Raw genomic sequence first — 23,217 nt, 5'->3', positions numbered from 1 at the left:
TGTGTGTGTGTGTGTGAGAGAGAGAGAGAGAGAGAGAGAGAGAGAGAGAGAGAGAGAGACAGACATAGAAGCACAGCATGCAGGGAGATTTCTTTGTACAGAAGGATTTTATGAATTTTCCAAGACCTGAAGAGGTGTTCAGGTAGCAAGCTTATTCCAGGCATATGGGAAAGGAAAATAGCTGTTAGCAAATAATTTGTATATTATTATTGGCAAACAACAACAAATGTTTATTCGGCTATTACGCCCATCATGAAGCACAACACAACAAAACAAATCAAATAAAACAGCGGACTCATACAAACCACAAGTAGTATAACACAGTTCACAACTCACAAGGACGGATATTAGCCATTCATAAAAAAGTTTAAGATTAAGATTAAAAAATTTTGGCACTACACTAAAAACAATATCTGATGTCATTATAGAAAATTCTTGTGACTATCAATAATCAGCTAACATTCCGTTCCGTCTCTTGTGCGAGAGGACGGCTGTTAGGAATTTAGCAACCTGTAGGGTAATATAAGGATCCACATCTTGAAGTACCCAGGCAAGCTGTAGGTCTACTGGTTTGTCAGCCATAGGCTGGATTATGGGGTTTAGAATACTAGCACGGGCTGAACTGTACAAAGGGCAGATTAACATAACATGATGTAGAGATTCAGATGTTTTCATTTCACAAGCACACATTGAAGGGACTTGGCCCTTAGTGAATCTATGTCTCAGCGCGTTTGTTGGAAAAACATTGAACCTAGCTCTAATGAAGGCATAACGGTGAGACGCAGCCATAAGCGATGTTAAGTAGGACGGAGCGCGGTAGATAGGGGTTATGCCGAAATTTAACGGCGAGCAGGCTCCACCACCAGCTACGAAATTTTGGTATAGCTCCGCATCATCCAGCCTTTGATTTATACACCTTTTTGCCACATTTAGATCCAGTTTGAGCAATTCAGTGGGCGAGATCTCATAGGACAGCAATTTGGCATGGATTTTTCCTGACCACAAATTTGTGAAGTCATCCCGCCACATGCATTGAATTAGATAGTGGTTCGGGAGTTTATGCCATAGGGATATCCAATAGATCAAAACTCTCCTCCATATGACTAACTCCACTGAGGGGATCTTCATTTCTAAGCGAATGGCCGCATTACTTACGCATGTTGGTAATTTTAAAAGTCGGCGTAAGAATTGGCTTTGAAGTGTCTCTAAAGGTGAGAGGTTTGCAAAGGCAGCCCATAAAGGAGCAGCATAGGCCATTGTGGCCATCACTTTGATGCTATACACTTTCAAGGCCGCAGGGATGAATAAGGCCCCCTCAGAGTAGAAAAAACGGAGGAGGGAGTGTGATAGGGCTTTTGTCTTGTTTTGAAGATATTCAATGTGCGCTTTCCACCCTAAATTATATTGAAAATAAATTCCTAAGTATTTAAATTTATGTACTTGTTCGATTTTCGTGCCCTCCAGCTTCCAAGAATAAAGTTTCCGACTCCTTGAAAATATCAGTACTTTAGACTTGGTGTGGTTGATAGACAGTTGATTAGAATGGCAATATGTCGCAAAAATCTTTAATGCCCTCCTTAAACCCACTCTAGAGTAAGAGAGTAGTACCGCGTCATCTGCATAGAGAAGTAAAGGACAACGGTAATCAGCTATGCGAGGGGTGTGGATAAATTTTTGTGCGACGGCTAATGGGTTCCTCATATCACTGATAAATAAGTTAAAAAGAAGCGGCGCTAAAATACAACCCTGGCGTACACCCTTACATATGTTATCTTATTTACTGGTAATCTCTATAACGTGTGTGTGTGTATGTAAATATTTTTATTTGAGTTTTCAGCATTATACGAAACAAAAGATAAGTCCAGATAATAATCTCTGAAACTTGTTATTATAACAGTTAACAGTGAGTCTATCTCTGTCTATATCAGGGATGGGAAGCCTGTGAGCTGTTGGATGTGATTGGACTGCAGCTCCAGCCAGCATGGCAAAGTGATTAAGGAAGTTATAGTCCAATGGTATCTGATGGGTCACAGGTTTCTTATCCCTGGCCTATATACTCCACACTGTGTCTGTGGTCAGCAGCGTGTTTTTCTAAATGATTAAATAATAATGGTGAAATGAATCTTCAAAGTATGTTTTGAATGTCTGTGCTGAAGGGCCTTTCATAGCTCTATTACTAAGAGTACTTACAGGTATAGAAGTCATGATGTTTCCTACCTTCTAGGTAAACGGCCCAAGAAAACAGTTGAGAAAAAATCTGGGAACAAAGGTAGGTTACCATTTCACCATGTCCGATAAAACAAATCTCTCATGTTAATTTGCCCTTAAGTTAATCTAACTATCTTGGGTGTTCACAGACTGTAAAGCGGATATTGCTTTTCTGATTGATGGAAGCTACAATATTGGGCAGCGTAGATTTAATTTGCAGAAGAACTTTGTTGGGAAAGTAGCGGTGATGCTGGGAATTGGATCTGAAGGACCGCATGTGGGAGTTGTACAAGCCAGGTACTAGAAATATGTCCTATTTGGTACATCGCTCCTTCTTAGGTGCTATAATTTATAACAATGTGATTAGCATGGGCATTATTACAGTTATGCATTTTCTGTTATAGTTTGAATCACATTTGAACTGCCTATCAATGCCATCTGTTTCCCTACACATTAAATATTAAATGGCACCCATGCAGTATATTAGGAGTATATTAACAAGTAAATGAAAATAAATAGTAATAGTATAGAAAGTGATGTGTTGACACCAGTCTAGTGCAGCATTGTGATTACTGTGTTTAGCCCATTAGATCATGGTGATAAACCCACACTTGTATCACTCCCTAGCATTCGGTAGCCGAAGGCACATTTTCTCTGGATGTTCTTGTGATGCTCTTGGTTATTTGTACAGCAGGTGTGGGGAACATTTGCCTCTCCAGATGCTGCTAAACTACAGCTTCCATAATCTCCAGCAGGTGTGGCCAATGGCCATAGATGATGGGAGTTGTAGTTCATATTAAAGGCCAAATGTTCCCCATACCTCTTATATAGGCTTGTAGTCATCAATAGATTTAATCTATATATAGGTATATTAAGGTTATCAGAACACAGTTGTGGAAAGCATGGTTAGCATGATAAGGGACAGAATAATAGCTATTCAAGGAAGGAAAACAGATATGCGTTTGCTAAAGCCCTGCCTCACATTACACCTCACCCCGTCTTACCTCCCTTTAAGTTTCTTTGATACAACTCACTGTTTTGTGCATCCAGAATACTTTTTTTAAGATGACGTCTGAAGTTCCCACAGTGCCAGATTAGCAGCCAGATTTTAAGCACCTCAAGACTGTGGATATACGGGGCATGGATGCCCTCCCTACCAACAAATCCCCCAAGCGTGATACGCGGTTGGTTTCATTTGGCTTCTGAATAAACTGCACTTATGTTTGAACATTGGAAACAGAGGAAATGAGAGTGACCACCCACCACAAGACATGCCAAAACACGGCTGTTTCTATATTGCGACGATCCAAAGCTTTAAGGTGGTATATTTGCTACAGATACATCAGTTACCATCATGGGAACACTTCCAAAGAATGGGAGTAAAGTTAAGGACAAAAGATCAGTGGTCCAATATAATGGTTTAAAATGCACCAAAAAGCAGCTCTGTTGGTTCTTAGGGATTGTAGGAAGCAAGGTGCCTTATACCATCAGGCTATTTGCCCATCTTTCTGCCTAGCATTTCCTACTTCTGAGTGGCAGTAGCTTTTCACGATCTCAAAAAAGGGTCTTTCCCATTACATAGGAACACTGGAAGCTGCCTTATACTGAGTCAGAGCATTGGTCCACCTAGCTCACTGACAGCTGCTTATGCTGGCTGTCAGTGGCTTTCCAGGGCTTCAGACAAAGGACATTTCCAGGGCTACTTGGAGATGCCAGAGATTAAACCTGGAAACCTCCACAAGCAAGGTGGATGCACTGCGACTGAGCTATGTCCATCTCCTATTACCTGCAACTTGGCCCTTTTTAGTTGGAGATACCAGGGATCAAAGCTGCATGCAAAACGTCTCCCACTGTAGTCCTCACCCCAATTTTAAAAACAATACTTCAGTTTCTTTGGGATCCTTACATCTGGTCTTGTGTAATGGCAAGTTTCCAACGCTGTAGCTTTTTTTGGAAATTACTTCTGGGAGAAAGGGGCTATAAATCCTTTTTTTCCCCCTCTAAAATTTGAACCATCTGTGAGATTAAGTAGTGAAGATTTTATTTCTGCCACTTCCTTCCTCCCTCCCTCTGTCTCTTTTACTAAAGTATCACCTCTGCTCTGTCAATCCACATTGATCGTTACTGTGCGAATGTAATCCAAAAACAAATGATTGTTAACAATATATGTAAAAGAAAAAGGACCAAAAACATCTGGAACAATTTACACTGCTTGTTACCAAGCTGATGATGAGTTACCACATAAACATCTAAGTCACAAAAGGATTATTCAATTATATTTGTGGCTGCACTAGCAGCACAAACATTTTATCCAAGAGAATTAGTGTCATCTATGCTCCAAAAATGAGCAGTTCTTCTGAAAACTTTAGTAGAGCCAAGAAAAGCTTTTTGTGTTGAGTGGCTGACAGTGATGGAAAAACACATACAAGAGATTAAGGCAGGGCAGGGTTTAAACTGAAAACAGCACTCCTAGATTTAGTTAAATTGTATATCTGACATGCAGCCAGTGGATATGGTCACTTTGCTTGTGGTGGGAAAAATACAGAACAAAAAACCCCAGAACAGGTGCTTGGAAACAGTTTATTGAAGTGAGTCCAATGCGTTTTGACTGTAAATCTCTCTTCCGGGGCAGCTGTGAAGACATCCATTTAAACAGTAATTCACAACTAAGCACAAAAATATCTCCCATGGCAATAAAACATGATAATCTGCATCTTATTTTATCTTCATGTTTTTACAGTTTCTTCTGAAGGACACATATCCAAATGCATTGGGCAAATGAATGCAACAGAACCCGGGGGTGGGGGTGGGGATGAAAGCTGCTTTGGAAAGAGAGGATTTCGAGTGGGGACAATTGTGGAGGTGGAGGTGGCGGGCGGCATCGTGTACTTAAGCCTGAGCATACCTGTTTTTTCCACTCCAATTCATCACATGACAAGAAGAGAGTAATACGACTCTCACCAGACCCTTCCCCTCTGCAGCAACCCAGCTGCTTTTTCCTGTAAGAGGTTCTATTCACCTGTTTACAAGAGAAAACTTGTGTTTGGAAACCCAAGGGGTAAAAAGTACCGTATTTTTCGCACCATAGGGCGCACCGGACCATAGGGCGCACCCAGTTTTTTTGGGGGGGAAATAAAGGGGGGGATTATTTCCCCCCCAGGCGCGGCTCGAGCTTCCCCTGACCCCAGCCCCCAAACAGGCAGCTCTCTGCAAGCCGTGGGAGCACTCCCGCTGCTTGCGGAGAGGTCCGTGAAGCCTGGGCGCGCTGATCTCAGCGCGCGCAGGCTTCGGCATGCAGGCAAGTCTCCGCAAGCAGCGGGAGCCCAGCGCTGGGCTCCCGCTGCTTGCGGAGAGGTGTGCGAAGCCTGGAGAGCGTGAGGGGTCGGTGCGCACCGACCCCTCTCACTCTCCAGGCTTCAGCGAAAGCCTGCATTCGCACCATAGGACGCACACACATTTCCCCTTCATTTTTGGAGGGGAAAAAGTGCGTCCTATGGTGCGAAAAATACGGTAATGGAAGCGTTTGTGTCAGGCAGGCAGAGGGTCAAGCATTTCTCTCTCTGTTCTTCCCTCCAAATAATCAATCATCTGCTTCCCTCTGTCAACAAAATGCTCTGATCTCCTTCCAGCTCCTGCAAGGTGGGGGTTTGGGGAATCAAGCTGATCATTCAGGCTCTTTGAGAGTGGACCTTAGATATGGTTGCTTCTATTCATAGCTATCAAGTCAAGAAGCTCATGTCCCCAAAGAAGAGATATGCTACGGCTTTTGGTTGTGGGGCAGGGGTTGCTGGAGAGAGAGACACATCAGCCGCCTTTCAAACAAGAAGAAAAGCAGATATAGGAAGAGAAGCTTAAACATGCTGACTTGGAAGAAGGGTTGCTACACAGCCTACACAACTTCCAGCAGCTCAGAACTTTGTTCTGTGCAATCAGAATGTGTTTAGTATCCAAACACACCTAAAAATGTAAAGAAAAGAGAAAACAATTATCTATTTTAAATTGTATTTAGAATCTACAAGTTTATAAAATAAAAAAATATGGCATATATGGCTCCATTTTCATAGACCTCAGTGACATTTTCCGCAGTGCTGCTGTTTGCTCAGTTGTCTTTGTTTCAATGCTTTGGAAGGAAGACAAGGTCTGTGGTCTACTTCCATCCACTGGTAGAGCATGCAAATGTAGAAGATTCTGACTGGGCTTAAAAGAGTCGATTTTCTTCTAACATAAATTTGCAAGGCACAGAGAAAGGAGCAGGGTGGAGATACAGAAGATGTGCTCAGACTTCCCATTACCCTATTACTTCCCACTGTGCCTATAACACACATGGGACACAGGAGAAACTAGGACAACTATTAAGCACTTTTGAGATTCTTTACAAGCAGGCCCTACATGCAGCTAGATCATGCCTGAAGTGTTTTCACAAGTGATTTTATGGTTGACACCTGATGCATTCTTACTGTAGAGTAATTGCCATTGGACCCAATGGGATTGATTGAGTTATTAATATGTGTGCTGCTTAGAAAGTGAAAGAAAACTGTACATACCTTTTAATCAACGTGTGTTTCCACCTCTAATTTACAAACCTGGAAAATGTCATCACTGATTAAGTGACGCATGTGGAAATTGCCAAAGATTGTTCTGAGATAGTGTGCAGTCATATTTGAGGACTGCAGCTATCTTTGTTAAGGAAGCAGTAATTTACTCGGGTCTAGGAGCACCAGTGGGTCTGAATCTGACTCTATATTGGAGAAGAAACTAACAGAAACAGATGTAGTAAAATCAGTTTTGAAAAGATTCATAGATTAAATAATGCCATTCAGACTCCAAAGCATTAATTTTAGCACTGTTACATTATGACCTTGTTCTGTTTGTTTGTTTGTTTGTTTGTTTGTTTGTTTGTTTTTTAAATAGTGAGCATCCAAAAACAGAATTTTACCTGAAAAACTTCACTGCATCAAAAGATGTTTTATTTGCCATAAAAGAGATAGGTTTCAAAGGAGGCAATTCCAATACAGGTAAGTACAAGCCCAGGCAGGCAAAAGATAAAAAATAGTATTTTCAAATAATGATGTACTGTATTTGAGAGGAATTCAATGTAGCGCTAAGGAGATGGCTCTGTCAGCGCATTTCTGGTTGTCTGATGGAACAACCCCCCCCCCCTTCGCCCATTGCATGCCCATGAGACCCCTGAATGAATTTTGGAGGGCAGGAAGAGGAGAGGGGGGAAAGGCCCATTGCATGAGTGGAAGTCATTGTGCAAGCGCCCACTAGTAGCACCATGAAGTTGAATCTGGCCCTTTATCTAGACTAAAGGCATTCAAGCTATTTAGAAATGCGGCCTTCTGAAATAGCAACCAAAGTGACTGACAGCCTCGAACAACATATGCTAGATGAGGGGTGAGGGACCTCAGGCCTGGGGGCCAAATGATGGGAACTGGAGTCCAACAACATCTGGAGAGCCACAGGTTCCTCACCCCCGATATAGAGAATCACTACTAAATCTCTTCTGGAACTGTTTCCACTTGTATCTATAATTCCTGTGTGTGATCCCTGCAGAAAAGCACAGGGCTGGATTCAGCTAACTTGTCCCACTAGCTCAAGGACTTCCGTGAGCACAATGGAACTTTTCTCCCTCTCTTTCTCCAGCCCCACCCCCCACGAACCAAATTGGTGGGGAAGGGGGGCAGGAGAACCCCCAAAATTGCTTGTGGGGTGAAAAGAGGGGAAATCATTCATTCAGTCAAACAGAAATACATGTGCTGATGGATCGTTTGTAAAAGCACAACGTTGATAATTTGTCATTTAAAAATAATGTATTGATAACTCTCATGTCTCTTCTGCTATGATTTTCTAATACCAAAACATTTGTGACCCACCCCTGTCATCAAATTTCCTTTAAAAAAATCCACACTGTCTTTGATATATGGCTCTTAAAACTGAACACAGGTTGCAGTGGCCCTTTGTCTGAAAAGGGCTAGCTGCCCCCCCCCGGCATGTAGGATGGCTGCCTTACTGCCACACTGCTTGAAATTTTACAGATTCTGCAGCACAGCTAGGAACGCTCTGATAATTTATCGTATGTCTCAATTATGCATCTGAGAGAACTATTTCTATTTACTGTTCATAAGTTCCTGGTCTGTGAAGTCTATGTTTTAGACATCTGAACAGAATGAGTTGTGCTTTCAAAAGTAGCAAAAATTGACAATTAAATCATTTTTCTTTTCTCTCCCCCTACTGCTGCCTTATCAGGAAAAGCATTGAAACACACAGCACAAAGATTCTTTACTGCTGAAAATGGGGTACGCAAAGGCATTCCTAAAGTCATCGTGGTTTTCATAGATGGCTGGCCATCAGACAATCTGGAAGAAGCTGGAATAGTGGCCAGAGAATTTGGTATTAATGTATTCATTGTGTCCATTGCAAAGCCCACACCCGAAGAGCTTGGGATGGTTCAAGACATTGGCTTTGTTGAGAAGGTGAGAACAGAACTTCCTAAATTTCCCACCTCTGGGTGGGGCTTCAATAGATTTTGGACAAGATCCCCAACTGAAAAATCTGCAGGTTGTAATCACGCTTTTGCTAAGGTAGCATTATAAAAGGAAGACAATGTCAACTAAAAGCTCTTGAGAGTTGAGAAGTTTAGGGTAAAGTTCAGGAGATGATGCAGCTATGCTCTAGAAACAACCATTAGACATCACTCATGCTACAGGGATCGTTGTAATATACATAAGAAACATTCTACACAGCAATCTCAGTAACAATAGGTAAGCTTGCTAGGGGAAGGAAAGCATTTCCCAAGTAGTAAATATTATGGGCTATATCCAACTCAGAGTAGACTCATTGAAATGGCTGAGCCTAAGCTAGTTATGCCTATTAATTTGAATGACTTTGCTCCAAGTAGAATTTAAATTGGATACCGCCTTGATTTTGCTTGCCAGTGTAGCATCACTAGGTTGGCCATACTTGTGTCTCTAGTGGATGAAGGCAGGAGTAGCTTTTACAGGAAGTAGTCTGGTCCCTCTTCAGTTTTTTGCCTCAATATCACATTCTCCTTTTGGCTTCTCTTACTCTTTCATCTTGGCTTAGCAATTTTATTCTTCTGTTATTCCACTCCTTTTACTGTTCTTTCTCTGCATAAATACACACACACACACACACACACATATTAGAATCCATGGCCTCGCTTTTGAGAGGGGGACAAGAGCGGCTCGCCCAGGCCGCCAGGGTTTGCTGCTCATCTACAATTGTTTTCTTTCCTTGTTGGGACGAAGCAGTGGACACTTCCCCCACCACAACCAGTCTAGGGAGCATTGGCTGGTCCTCCATAATGGTAATCACTGTACTATGAGATCTACCACCCCACAGGCTTTAATCAGCCCTTACGAACGCAGCATTGGCTGGGTTGGATTCTTGGAGACAAGTCCGGTCAGCACTAGTAAAGGTACTGACCGTTCCCTCCCCACAATCTGCATTTACCAGGCAACGTGGAGGGGCTTTCTTAAATGGGCTGGGCACAAGCAAGGTTCAGTGGAAACCACATCCATCCCTGACTTATTAGTATTCCTACAGGAAGGTCCTTGACAAAGGTTCAAACCTAATATATATATATATAAAAACAAGCAGTGGCCATTTCTTCTATTCGGGCATGGCTGGATAGCCCTGCTCTGACCACTCACCTGCTAGCAAACCACTTCCTCCATTGTACTCCAGTTGTCCATCATTTTCCTTTCTGGGATCTTCACATGGTGTTCTCAGCTCTCCAAAGTCTACCTTTTGAGCCACTGAAACAAGTGCTGTTGAAGATCCTTTCTTTTAACGTCCTGTTCCTGGTGGCCATCACCTCAGCCCAGAGAATCTCTGAAATCAGTGTCCTATCGGTGACAATGTTAGAAATGTGCAGAGCATATTTGCTTGTTCAGTGTAGCATCACTGGGGCCACACCCTGCAACACCTTTTCCCATCTCTGTTTGCACAGTTGACTTCCAGGTAATGGTTTGTTGTTGGAAATAGGTTAACAATATCCTGATCTTCAGTTCCCCACTGTTCATGCTCAGTGAGTATGCAAAACTGAAGAGGGGACAGACTATTTTTTGTAAAAGCTCCTCCTGCCTTTGTCTACTAGAGTTGCAAGTAAGCCCAACACAGTGATACAACACTGGGCAAGCAAATCTACCCTTCAGGTAGGTACAATGGTTCTTTCTGTTGAAGTCTAGGAAAATATGCCCTTTTTAAAATAGACAGTCTCAAGGGAAGATATAAGCACCATGCATCACAAACAAACATTTAATGCAGTACCTCCCCTCACCAAAAGAATACACCAGAGAGTTATAGATAAGTAGTTAACATCCATTTATTCAATAGAAGAGCCAAAATCCATAGCTTTTCTGTTTCGTTTTTTAAACAGGCTGTTTGTCAAAATAATGGCTTCTTCTCCTACAACATACCCACTTGGTTTGGTACTACAAAATATGTGAAGCCACTTGTTCAGAAACTCTGTGCTCATGAACAAATGTTGTGCAGCAAGACATGCTACAACTCAGTCAACATAGCTTTCCTGATAGATGGCTCCAGCAGCGTTGGAGATAGCAACTTCCGTCTGATGCTTGAATTTATCAGCAATGTTGCCAAATCATTTGAGATCACAGATATTGGTGCCAAAATTGCAGCAGTTCAGTTCACCTACGACCAGCGCACTGAGTTCAGCTTTACAGACTATGTCACAAAAGAGAGGGTTCTTTCTGCCGTCCGAGGAATCCGTTACATGAGTGGTGGCACAGCTACTGGAGAGGCCATTACTTATACAACCAGAAATGTTTTTGGACCTGTGAGAGATGGGGCCAACAAAAATTTCCTGGTGATTTTGACTGATGGCCAGTCTTATGATGATGTCCGAGGACCCGCTGTTTCTGCTCACAAAGCAGGTAAAATGATTGTCACTGTCTGTGCTCATACAAGTTACATCTGGTGTGGGGAGTGTGGCTGCTTTTGAAGCTAATGATCTGAACAGCTGTGAAAGATACCGTATTTTTCCCTCTATAACACGCAGATTTTTTCTCCTAAAAAGGAAGGGGAAATGTCTGTGCGTGTTATGGAGCGAATGTGTGGTCCCTGGAGCCAAAAAATCAAGCAAAAGTCAAATCGCGAGTCACGGAGAAGGGAAACCTGAAAAGAGGAAGTGGCAGCTTTCCTGTATTCTGCCTCAGGGTCTTACTGCCCACCCTCCTCTGTTTCGTTGCTGTGATTGCTGAAACGGAACAAAGAGCAGGGAAAGCCCCTCCCCTCCAGGCAAGCAGAGGGGAAAGTGTCGTCTCTGTGCTCCGGTACTGCTGGGGGAGAGGGAGAGAGAGTGGGGGAGGGGGAGGGAGGGGAGGGAGAGAGAGAGAGAGAGAGAGAGAGAGAGAGAGAGAGAGAGAGAGAGAGATGGCTGGCTTGGGGGGGGGACTTTTGCCTCCCACCCGTTAAATCCCTCTCCAGCATTCTTAGCCAGCTGCTTCTCTGCACACCCCTCTCATGTCCCTTCTTTGTTTTTCCTTCGCTCCCCACTTAAAATGTGGTTACAAAGCATAGATCAACATGGATCCTCAGGATCTTTGCATTGGGTCACCCCAAATTCACCATCAGATCACATAGCATGTCCATGGCTACAGCCTGCACCAAAAAAATCACGCACCCACTGTTGCCTGGGGCTGCAATGGTGCAAAAACGTGGTTACAAAGCATGGATCCACAGGGATTCTCAGGATCTTTGCATTGGGTCACCCCAAATTCACCATCAGATCACATGTCTGTGGCCACAGCATGAAGCACAAAAATGATACATCCACTGTTTCATTCAGAATGTTTTTTCCCTTGTTTTCCTCCTCTAAAAACGATGTGCGTGTTATGGTCAGGTGCGTGTTATAGAGCGAAAAATACGGTAATTCATAGTTGTTCATTGCTATGTGTATTAGAACTCATTGGGTGGTATCTGACTAGGTCATACTTGGTGGACTGAAGCTAGTCTTGATTAACAACTCTACAGATGTCAGTGGGTCAACTCCGACTATGATTTAGTCAGATACCATCCATTACCTTGGGATACCCATCCTGGGTTTAACAGAGATTCCCACTACGTTCTGGACCAACTTGCCTCATTACATGTTGTGACACAACAATCATAAGGGGTTGTATCCAAAGCAGTACTAAGTCATGGTCCTGTTGGCACACAGATTTCTGCTTGCACAATGGAACTTTTGTCCATTGTCCCTAAGTATGTTCTCGGTGTCCCTCAACCCTCGAGAGCAGATATGGGGAAGGTGTGGGGCACATGCAGGGGCAGGAGAATGGGCAAAGACTCATTGTACAAGCAGAAATCCTTGCACTAAAGGGACATGTTGTTTGGATACTACCCATAGACTAATCAAGAACCCGAAATACATATTGTGTGTGCTATGGGATCATTCTGCAAGCCATCTTACAAAACCCACTCTCTGTATTCCTGTGAAATTGAAGCAGCACTAACACGCAGCAATGAGCAGGTCCTATAACCTCTTAATAGCTACTAAATAGGATAATGACACAGGCCTCACTTTTTTATTATTTAAGGAAGACTCAACAAACCATTGTCATGTCTGCTTGAGGCTTAAACCAGCCTTTCTTTTTTGCAGGTATTACCACCTTCTCCATTGGCATTGCTTGGGCACCACTGGAAGACTTAAAAGATATGGCATCTGAACCGAGGGAGACACACACCTTTTTCACAAGAGAGTTTATGGGACTGGAGCAGCTTGTTCCTGATGTTGTTAGAGGCATTTGCAGAGATTTCTTGGACTCCAAACAGTAAATGGAAGGCTGCAGGAGATGACTCTAAATCACGTCAGGAATGCCAAGGAGGTCTCTCTAGGGTATAGATGTTCTGTTATTCTAGCACACAAAGGGCTACTCTTCTGCTTTCTTTAGGCAGATCTTGTACGGAAGTCAGTGGAAGTTTTGTTTGAATAATCAGTAAGCGGAGAAGTTAGCCCAAAGCTGCCATTACATATGTATATTTAATATTTCTCAGTTAAAGTTTAAAGTGATGCAGATCTTATAGTTAAGGTTACTTGATATTCATGTTATGTATATAGAGAAAATACCCAGCTGCTCCTGGCATTAAATGCTGAATATAATCTCAGATACATTCTATCAAGTGTAAAAAAGATTGCTTTAGAATACTATCAACTGTGGTGAAAGGAATATTTTGCTGAGTACATAGCTATCAGCGCTGCATTTGCATAGCACAGACTAGTGCTTAGAACGTCTTGTATGCATCCTGATAGACAGTTCATGTACAGCAATTAGTTTCTTAAAAAACTATTTGACTACTCCAAAGCACAAATAAAAGCTGTTTAAAATCTGGCTAAGTTTGGATTTAAAACAAAACAAAAACAACATATACACACAAACCTTGGTCATGTGCATCTCCAAAGATTTGGTACTGTATGAATAATTACTTGCTTAAAAAAAATAAAAAGTATTGAGTTCTCACTTCCTTAATTGCCTGGAATGCAATGAAACTATTAAGAAGAAAAATGTTTTAAGGGGCAACTTTCAGCTTTTATCTGAATTAATTCAATTGTTGTCAGTGGGACTGAATTCATTTAAATCCAGTTATGCCAGATTAAAAGACCCATGAACTGGGCTGTAAACTGCCTACCCACCATCAACTGCAGAACTGTTTGCCCCGCAACAAGTTGTTTTGTTTGTAAACATTATAAGCAATTATGAAAGGTACAGAAGGGATCATATTTAACTGGCTTTTAGTCATAATTTATGATTGTCAATATATTACATAAATATAAGTGGCAACAATGCCTAGTATTTTTCTACTTTATTACCTAGATATTTCAACACAGGTGTTGTTTTTTTAGTATGTGGGAGGGGAAAATATGCACTTTTCTCAGATTACTATTTTATTCATAGCTTTAAAACTGTTTGATATGGAAAATACACATACCTTACATGACAGCTGTTCTCCACACTATGGTTTGTTTGTTTTTTTATAAGACTCCCAATAGTATGCTATAATTCAATAAAGCAATAACAAAGAATGCAGCTGTTTGTATCATTAACTGTGGAATTATCACAAGAAAACAAAAATAATTATTGTATACTGTTTGGGGAAATGATGAATTGTAGCAAGTGGTATAATGTAAGGCAAGGGTATGTCATCAATCTCAACCTACCCCATGGTAACTGTTTGCAGGGGGTACAGTGGTGGAATCCTGTGCTGGATCTGAATGGTTCAGGTGAGGAGGCGAGAGGAGGCATGAGGTTTGCTTCTAAAACTGAACTCCTTTGTTAGGAGGGCCACCTTTATATTATTTCAGATGAAATACCTGCCACTTACACCTTGTATGTTGAAGCAACCTACTTTCCTACTGCTAATGTCTTGTTTTTAAATATTCCCGTATTCACCAATTAGTAGACAAGGGCTGCCTTCGGCTATAGGACAAATGTACCAGAAGTCTTCCCATTTAAAAGTCAAATATATCTGGTGAAATCCAGCACTGCGTGAGTGAAATGCCACTTGCACAATGGGGCTGCTTCTTCCTTTCCTCCTGTAAAGTCCCCTAACTGCTTGGGTACATGGAAGGCCCCATTGCATGAGCAGAAGTACATCCAAACAGCATTGGCTGCCCCCATTAATTTTGTTGAAACTTACTTATGACATCAGATTAGGTTTATTAGTGAGTTAGATGTTAATGGTACGTGGGTATTTGCTTTAAGGGTTACTTTAAAGAGGGATATATTTCCTTGCACTCATTCTCTTCCTTTTTGGAAGCCAATAGCCAGTTGCTATTATCTTCTCCCCAGTTAATACATTCACTTTACAGAAGACTTGATCCAAAGTCTTCATCTGGTCAGGAACTCACTGCTGCATGTAGACACCTGACAGTCTGCCTTCAGCTCTTCTAGAGGACTGCTGCTGAAGTCTTCCTCTTCCAACAGACCAACTCAGCTTCTGTCTCAGCCCTAGTGTCTTCACTTCCTCCTTAGACAGCCACTGCCTGCTGCCACTAGGACCTTTCAGGTCTTATTTCTGTTTCTGCTTCTTCCTCTAGCTGCTTCTTCAGTCCCTAACTCCAGACTCCCACAGTGCTAGGTCTGTCTTTTTAGTCTCTTCAGCCAGAACTCTTTAACCAATGAAAAGTTAGGCTCTTGACAAACCAAAGAGAATGTCCACTTTAGGACCTATCACAGCCTAACTTTTTTATTCCATGTGCTAATGTTCACTGACACAATAGAAAACTTCACATGGTAGTCACCTATTTAACTTTATCTAAATTTTTCTTGGTAGACTGCCACCTATATATTGTATATTATTACTTCTAAATGACAACTGGGAGATGAAACCTGCCAACCTCTCTGTCCTCATTTAGTTAACTATTCACAAACGGAGCAGTTTTCACATATTAATACTATGCACAGGTAACTTTTACTGTTTCTCCACACTGCAAGTCTGTAAAAGCTCAGCCTGTGGCATTTGAGGCAGAATTCATCTTCCAAACCCTCTCAGCTTTTAAAAAGCAAGTTTCCATAGTTGTGAAGATATACTTGAAATCTGAGAAGGCCGAGGAGGTGCAAGAATAGGATTTCTTAGTGCTTGGCAGTGCTCCTTGTAGGTCATCCTCGTTCTCCATGTTTAACAAAACCAAAAATAAACAAAAAAGAAATAGTGCACACTGGTTCAATTTGCACAGCTCAGAGACTTTAGCTCTTCTTAGTGCAGAATCTATTTCATTTGTACTTATTAGTGCAAATCACACACAACCCAGCTAACCATCTTATTATCCACAAAAGAGAGAAGCCCAAGGAAGGAAATGACAGTCTTAAAAAGCAGATTTAGCAGTTGAGGAAAGTTCCAAGCCTCTAAACGGTTTGTGAGAACAGAAGGTACAGTATCAAACTTTATTTCGGTCACAGACCAGCATAAGATAAAACATACAGATAAACTGAACACACGAGACTTAAAACAGGTAAGGGATAAAAAGTAGTAATTAAAAGGTGGTTTTATTCTACATACTTAAAAAGACAGAAACTAGGACAAACGGTTAAAAGTGACTGAGGGAGTGTGAAGGAGCACAGGTCTTGCATTTCAGGCCTAGTTTGTTGCGCAAACCATCCTTGACAAATATCCACCATGGCAGCACAAAAATCTAGCAACCAAGTATGTAATATCTGGGATTTCATCTTGAAGTAGCAGACAGGTATAAAGTTGTTCTGTGCATAGTATAGGTAAGATGAACCTGGCTTGTATATCTGTATAGCATTGGCAGTGAGAACAGAGGCATTGGACTATGGAGCTACAACTAAAACTAAGCTGGAAATGCTTTATGAACAGTTTGCCCATGTTCAGTTTAGTAAAACATTCTTTATGTCTGAGGATTGGGGAGAATCTATGGGAAAGTCATATCAGTGCTCCATGGCTCTATTTCCTCCACTGAAACCTTAGCTGCTGCTGAGCCATAAGACCAACATTAAAGAGGCCACAGCTGTCCACAGAAACAATTCAGGGGTGGGAAGGTCTATAGTGTGTAACCAGAGATTGTTCAACTTGACTATTTGCAGTCTTTCTACAACTGAGCCCCGCACATCATTATGTGGTACTGAAGAGAAGCAACAAGAAACAATGGTGGACTGTGCCTGTTGGTGATTTTCTGTATTGTATGGAATTAAGCATTTCAGAACTAACTTCTAACAAATACTAGGACGATACATATATAAACGTAATATGTGTACGCATTTGTGTGTCTTCAACAGGAAGGATAGTGGTATCCACGTTTCCCATTTTTAATACAATTTCAAAGAAAAGCAGTTTGTTTGGCAATCTTTATTAAAGAGTCACATTTCATTTAAGCCTTAGAATGCAGCACTCTGGAAAAGCTGCCAGGAACAATGTTTGACTTAAGAAAAGGCAATTATGAAACTAATTCCAATATAATTAATTCCAATATAATAAAATAAAAACCACTCTGGCCTATTAGTTAATGCTTTAAATTGGTGGAAAAAACCAAGAGTGCAAATCAGCAGAAGAGTTTTCAAAAACCTCTACACACAGACACATTTTGAAACCACACTTTGAGCTCTATGGTCAAAGGTGGGGTTTCCTTTTTTATTTACAGTATAAATTTAATGCATCAGGATTGCAAACAATGGTGCTGCTTTTTCTCTAATCTGGTTCTATGCAATATATGCTTACATTACTTTGTCAAGGGTACATTACCATCGTGTTTTGCTCCAGTTCAATCTGAGAAATACATTCTCTCTGCTAATCTAATTGTAAAACATGGAAACACAAGATACCATCCATTATAAGAACATTTTCCATGTGCCAATGATGTGCTCAGCAACTAATTCAAGAAACATGCTGCCACCCATTCTTAGTTTGTATTGTGCCGTTTTTCTCTTTAGAGAATGGGTCCATTTGTAGAAACAATTTATGGAAGAAAGACATGTTACAAGATTAAATGAATGGCACACAAAGGTTCTATGAACTGCTTTGCCATGAACAGTTACAGAAACAATCATCTTATGATTATGATTTTTGGGGCAGAATAGGCATGGAAAAACCGCTCAAAATCTGTGTTTTAAGAATCTAGTCTGTCATTAAATGGAAAGTTTTACACTCCAAAGTGTGCTACTTAGTATCATCTACCTTTTAGAGTAAAGGCACAATGATTTCATTAATTGTAGATGATAAAGAATAAACACAAGATTCCTTTAAGATTGTAAAATCAAATATCTGAAACTGTAACCCTAGTCGTCTGCCTCAGTGAACTCAGTGGGGCTTACTTCTGAGCAGGCATGTGAAGAATTGAACTGATTTGCTTTCAAATTTGACTCTAATGCCATTGCTTGACAATATTCTCATTTAAAAAAATACAAGCTGCCCTGCCATTGTGTTTCCCATTTTTAAAATACAAATCACTATTTGTTCTTGAAACTGGTTCTTATAAGGGAGTGGCACAGTTGAAACTGTTGATAAATATTACAAGTCTTTAAAGCAATGCAGTTTATTAAAATGTGCAAAGCAAGTTTTGTTAAAATTTAAACCTTCCTTTCCTAATTACTTGAAGAATAAAACGACACTTAAAACTCTGCAACACAAAATATAACCAACAGTAACATACAGGTACACCATTTAGTATTTATTATATGCATTTTATATACATTATTTTTTTAAACAGCTGTACTTTTGCTATGTTGTACAATCTTAAAAATTTGCTGATTCATAGTTTGTAAAACAGAAAACTTACAAAACTCATCAAAACTTGCAAACTGATCAGAAAGATTTTTGTGGAAGACTAGAAAAAATACTTTATTGTCTTAATCATGCAGTTACACAAACAAAATCTTTTTGTTACACCATAAACTGAAGCACATCCGAAAAAAACAAATCAAAGCAGAGAATAACTATTCCAAACACAGCCAATTTCTGACTCTTGATTCAACTACTTTTGCATTCTATTTGAACCGCAAATAAAAACATTTTCACTCCAAAAGTTCTGAAATGACTTCCTGGAATCAACTTTACTCCAGACACTTAACTGGAAAAAGTCTGTCTAACTTTTAAAACTATTACATGTCCCATTTTTAATCTATTTTAGACTGTTCGAAGAGTGCCATAATAGATATACAGGGCCCCTTGATACGCTACATAAAAAGAATATAAAGACCAACAAAAATGAAATAAATAATAGGCCATTAGCCAGATGGGTAATCCTTGATAAATAATCTCGTAAATACAGTTAAGATGTACAAAATATCACATAGTGATAGGATGCCAAGATTAATTTTAAAAGTTCATTGGGAGGGCTGGGGGTACTTAGTTCCTTTGTGTTTCGCTTACACAATTCTTTACAGTCCTTTAGGAAGCCAGTTATGCAATGATGATGAATTAGCATCCTGATGAAAGGACTTAGTTGAGCTTCATTAGATAACAAAGGAAACGGTATTGTTACAGGGCAGCGGGCCAGCAAGATCTCTGTGGTTTCGGGTCCTATAATGCAGAAAAAACATCATCCATACAATCTTGAGCACTGTTGTGACAGGCTAAATATATAAAAGACATATAAAAACTAGAATTTTATCCAAATATTTTGTGCAACTAATGCTAAATATTTTAAGTTAATTCCTTTTTCTTTAAAGCAAAATAAAAGTTTAAAAGGGGAATCTGTGGCATTTGACTGATAAGTGAAGATACTAAGAGATGCAAAGAAAGCTACTCTTGGAGCTCACTCCCCCAACAAGAGCACCACATTCCTAACCCTAAGGCAGCACACAGAGTCCAAAATAAAAGTCTTTAATAAGATCCGACTCCACGTTCGTTTAAAGACACACCTAAATAACAGACAAACGCTCAGTCCATATCCAGTCAAGGCTACAAATACTGGTTTGCTTTTTTTTTTCCTTTCAAAAATACAGTAATTACAGTTAAATGAATCAGCCCAGCGTTATTCACGAGATCGTGATTTGACCAATTTAAATCTGCCCCAAACACACAGTCTCTGCTGAGGCTGGTCACATGTAGTGTCTCATCAGTAACCGTTTCAGTGATGGCAGTGACGCATTCCCTCTTTTCGTCCAGGCAAACCTGCTACATGAGATGCAGGTTTGCTTTGTTATGTCACACAAATACTTTGGCAAGGGCATCGGCTCCTGCACTGGCAATATATGCTTTTGATGGATGAAAAGCTACGTCATAAATGGATTCATCCAGCTTTTTCCTATGGGCTGTTATTTCTTGCACACACGTTTTGCTGTCCAAATTCCACAATCTAATAGAGCAGTCATGACCTGAATGAAAAGAAAAACAAGGGTCAGGATTTCAGACATAGCTAAATACACAATACAACAAGATCCGCTAGCAATACAAGAGACGTTGCTGACAACAACAACAACAACAACAACAACAACAACAACAACAACAACAACAACAACAACAACAACTTATTTATACCCCGCCCATCTGGCTGGGTTTCCCTAGCCACTCTGGGCAGCTTCCAACAGAATATTAAAATACAATAGACTTACTTCCAGACATCAAGTAGATTCCATTAGGGTCCACAGCTAAACTTGTGACAGCGTCCAAGTGAGCAACCATAGAATGGATCATTTTACCTAACAGCAATTAAAGAACATGTATCGGTTACCAAGGATTCAACCTTAAGAAACAAAAATACTGCACTGTTGGATCAGAACAGGTTTCCATCCAGCTCAGCATTCTGTTTCCAATGGTGGCCTGCTAGGTGCTTCAAGGAAGGTCACAGAAAGGCATAAACATTTGCCCTTAAATCAGTAACAGTTTTAAAACGATTTATGTTAAAGGGATGGCATACGACTTTTAGAGTCTTCATTATCATAGTAATTTTGTTTCTGATTGCCAATTCTTTATGAATGCCACTTGAAGGCAAGTTGACACACTCGATTGAGAAGGTTAAACAGCTATTAATAGATTTGCAAAAAGCAAGAACAAACATAGGAAACACCAAGCCAATAACTTATTGAAAATAATTCCCAGTCACTGAAGCTGCACAAAGTACAGAATCCAGGACAGCTAGAACAGAATAATGGAGACAGGAATATGCTTCTCAATTTGGGGCAACAGACTAATCCCATCTGCAGCTCCTATTTCCTGATGCCAATTCTAGCTCCAGCTATTTCCCCGCTACAGCAGTGAAAGATAAAATACTTTTAACTTCAATCTTAAAGGAATAAGCATAGGCCTGCCATCCCCCCGCTGCACCTCAGCCATTGTCTTGAGCTGCTGTGATCACAACATTCCAGTGGAGGATTTGGGAAACTGGGGATTAGGTGGGGAAGGCTGAAAGAAGACCCAAATGTCCCAGACTAAAGGAGCGATGATTGACAGAGAGGAGAATCTATAGAACAAGCAGATGCATAAGAAAAGTATCAGAGGAATTGGCAGGTTGCTGACGAAAAGGAAGAAGGGCATTTTCATTTCCTTACCCGTTTTATTGTCAAAAAACTTGATGTGTCTATCTTCATGAGCTGTTATTGTTACAGGGAGTGTTGGGTGACTTACTACCCTGTTAATGTGATTGTTTGATTGTAAACCTGAGAACACAATAGAGATGACAATCAGAGGAGGAAGGAATCACAATGAATTCAGGTAACATGTTTGGTGCATATCTATCTATCTATCTATCTATCTATCTATCTATCTAATCTCCACAAGTTATCCCTGTCACTCTAGCTTCTTATGGGAGTTTGCATGTATGTCAAAGGATGGATTCAAAGACAAACTGGCTCCAATTCAGGAAAAGTGGGGGCTGGGTTGTTGCTATGAGAACATAGCAAGCCTCAGGCTCTCGTGTCCCCCTCCTTTGCACACAATCAGAAGAGACTGGACTCTTCCGCTTGTAGCAAGACAAAAGATGCCAAATGATGGTTTGCCAAGAAACTAGAAGTGGAAGCTTTTCATCTCCCCCACCCCAGAAAGAAATGGGAGGAAAGAAAACTTGAGCCAGAGGACATACCATGACTACCCCTATCCACTGTCAGTGGAGTTTTGTGGAGTAGTTGAGCTGCCGCCACCACATCTGCAGTTCAGTCATTTATGGCGAAGCAAAAGGTGGGAGGGCAGGACGATTGAGCCTGATCCATGCAGAAGCTTCAGGCTGGAGTAGTGGTCAAGTTTCAAATCAAACAATAATGGCTCAGTCCCCCTCTCTCAGAATGCCCCATTTCTGCTAAACCCTCTCTATGTACAGCAGAAGACCAGGGAGAGAGATGAGTAGAGGGAGGCCTCTGCTCAATCTAAAGCATCCCCACCCACACAGACCCGTGTATATTATGGTTTGATTCTTTTGCAACTGAACTACCATTACTCTGACACAGAACTTCTAATAAACCATGCTTGCCAATGATTGCTTTAATCAAACTGATTATGGTCCTAGTTTTGGGGTGCTCATGTACTATTTTAGCAAAGATTTCTGGGGTATGGGCAATGAAGAAAAAGTGGATGAGCAGATGTGTAACACTGGCACTTGTACTACTTGAACATTTTAAGAAGCAGCTTTCATTAGGCATCTCCTTACTTGAAGAGGTCTGGGTGAACATGCCAGCAAAAAGACATCAAGGACTTTTTATCTGGCAAGTGAAATGTGGGTTTTTTAAAAAATCTTGTTTGTCCTCGCCATTCTTCTTTGAAGCAGTTCATCCTAATTCTTCCATTTTACACATGGGGACTTGCTGATGGTAACTTTCAAGACCTCCCAGTAAGTTCACACAGTTGAGGCAGGATTTAAAACAAAGTTTCCCAGAACCAAATTCAACACCACCAGAGGAACTTAAAAATATTCCTGTTTACCAGGCATTTGATGGCAGAAAGATAGTGTTCCTGGCAACTGTGAAATTATTAGTTGTGAGGGTATGTGACTGTTCATACATTTTCAGAAGTTCTGAGATGCTTTCACATGTTTTGAATATATTTTTAGATTATTTTTAATTGCATTGTTTTATTACACAGGCACCCTGGGCTCCTTTGAAAGGAAGGGGCGGGTAGAAATTTAACAAATAATACGGTGGCAAGCAAATATCTGTTAAGAACAAAAACTGTGGCATCACTGAACTACTTCAGCTGAACCTCCCCAGGATTTCTGTACACATATTTCACTGATGTAAAATACCCATTTGAAGAAAAATATTTTCCTATATTTATATTACACCTTGGCCTTGTAAGATTAAGTCCCTGCTGCAAAAGTGATAAAAAGAGCAGTAAAGAACCTCTTTTGCTTACCAGAATCAGTCTGTGATGAAAGCATTACCAGTGCCTGGGATGTTTCCAAATCATAGATGACGGTGTTGCCAGTGCTAAATGATGTCACCATATGAGCAGGATCACAACCTATAAAGTCAACTGATGTGGGTATTCCATACTCTGGAGCCGAAAGAAAAGAACGAACAATGAATCTGTTAAGAGAAATACTTCTACATCCATTTTAAGTTTCTAAGATAATTAATTTAC

The 23,217-nt window shown here is 40.7% G+C and overlaps 2 protein-coding genes across 5 annotated transcripts in view; one reads left to right on the top strand and one right to left on the bottom strand.

Moving 5' to 3' along the window:
• COCH (cochlin) overlaps positions 1 to 14,279 on the top strand; it is a 33,002-nt gene extending 18,723 nt beyond the window's left edge. The window contains exons 7-12 of the mRNA XM_028721386.2: positions 2,225 to 2,269; positions 2,358 to 2,505; positions 7,120 to 7,223; positions 8,458 to 8,684; positions 10,613 to 11,129; positions 12,854 to 14,279. Coding sequence (XP_028577219.2) covers positions 2,225 to 2,269; positions 2,358 to 2,505; positions 7,120 to 7,223; positions 8,458 to 8,684; positions 10,613 to 11,129; positions 12,854 to 13,029 — 1,217 coding nt within the window. The 3' untranslated portion in view covers positions 13,030 to 14,279. The remainder of the gene's footprint in view (positions 1 to 2,224; positions 2,270 to 2,357; positions 2,506 to 7,119; positions 7,224 to 8,457; positions 8,685 to 10,612; positions 11,130 to 12,853) is intronic.
• Positions 14,280 to 18,355: 4,076 nt separating this feature from the next.
• STRN3 (striatin 3) overlaps positions 18,356 to 23,217 on the bottom strand; it is a 44,087-nt gene continuing 39,225 nt past the window's right edge. For all 4 annotated transcript variants that reach the window (XM_028721302.2, XM_028721321.2, XM_028721311.2 and 1 more), the window contains 4 exons: positions 22,990 to 23,130; positions 21,198 to 21,305; positions 20,262 to 20,348; positions 18,356 to 20,024 (listed from right to left, as the gene is read on the bottom strand). In XM_028721302.2, coding sequence (XP_028577135.2) covers positions 19,855 to 20,024; positions 20,262 to 20,348; positions 21,198 to 21,305; positions 22,990 to 23,130 — 506 coding nt within the window. In that variant the 3' untranslated portion in view covers positions 18,356 to 19,854. The remainder of the gene's footprint in view (positions 20,025 to 20,261; positions 20,349 to 21,197; positions 21,306 to 22,989; positions 23,131 to 23,217) is intronic.

Source organism: Podarcis muralis, chromosome 1 (genome assembly GCF_964188315.1).
Source record: "Podarcis muralis chromosome 1, rPodMur119.hap1.1, whole genome shotgun sequence".
In the NCBI taxonomy this organism is placed as follows: Eukaryota; Metazoa; Chordata; class Lepidosauria; order Squamata; family Lacertidae; genus Podarcis; species Podarcis muralis.
The sequence above is the reverse complement of the archived record's forward strand: the minus strand, read 5'-3'. Positions and strand labels throughout refer to the sequence as shown.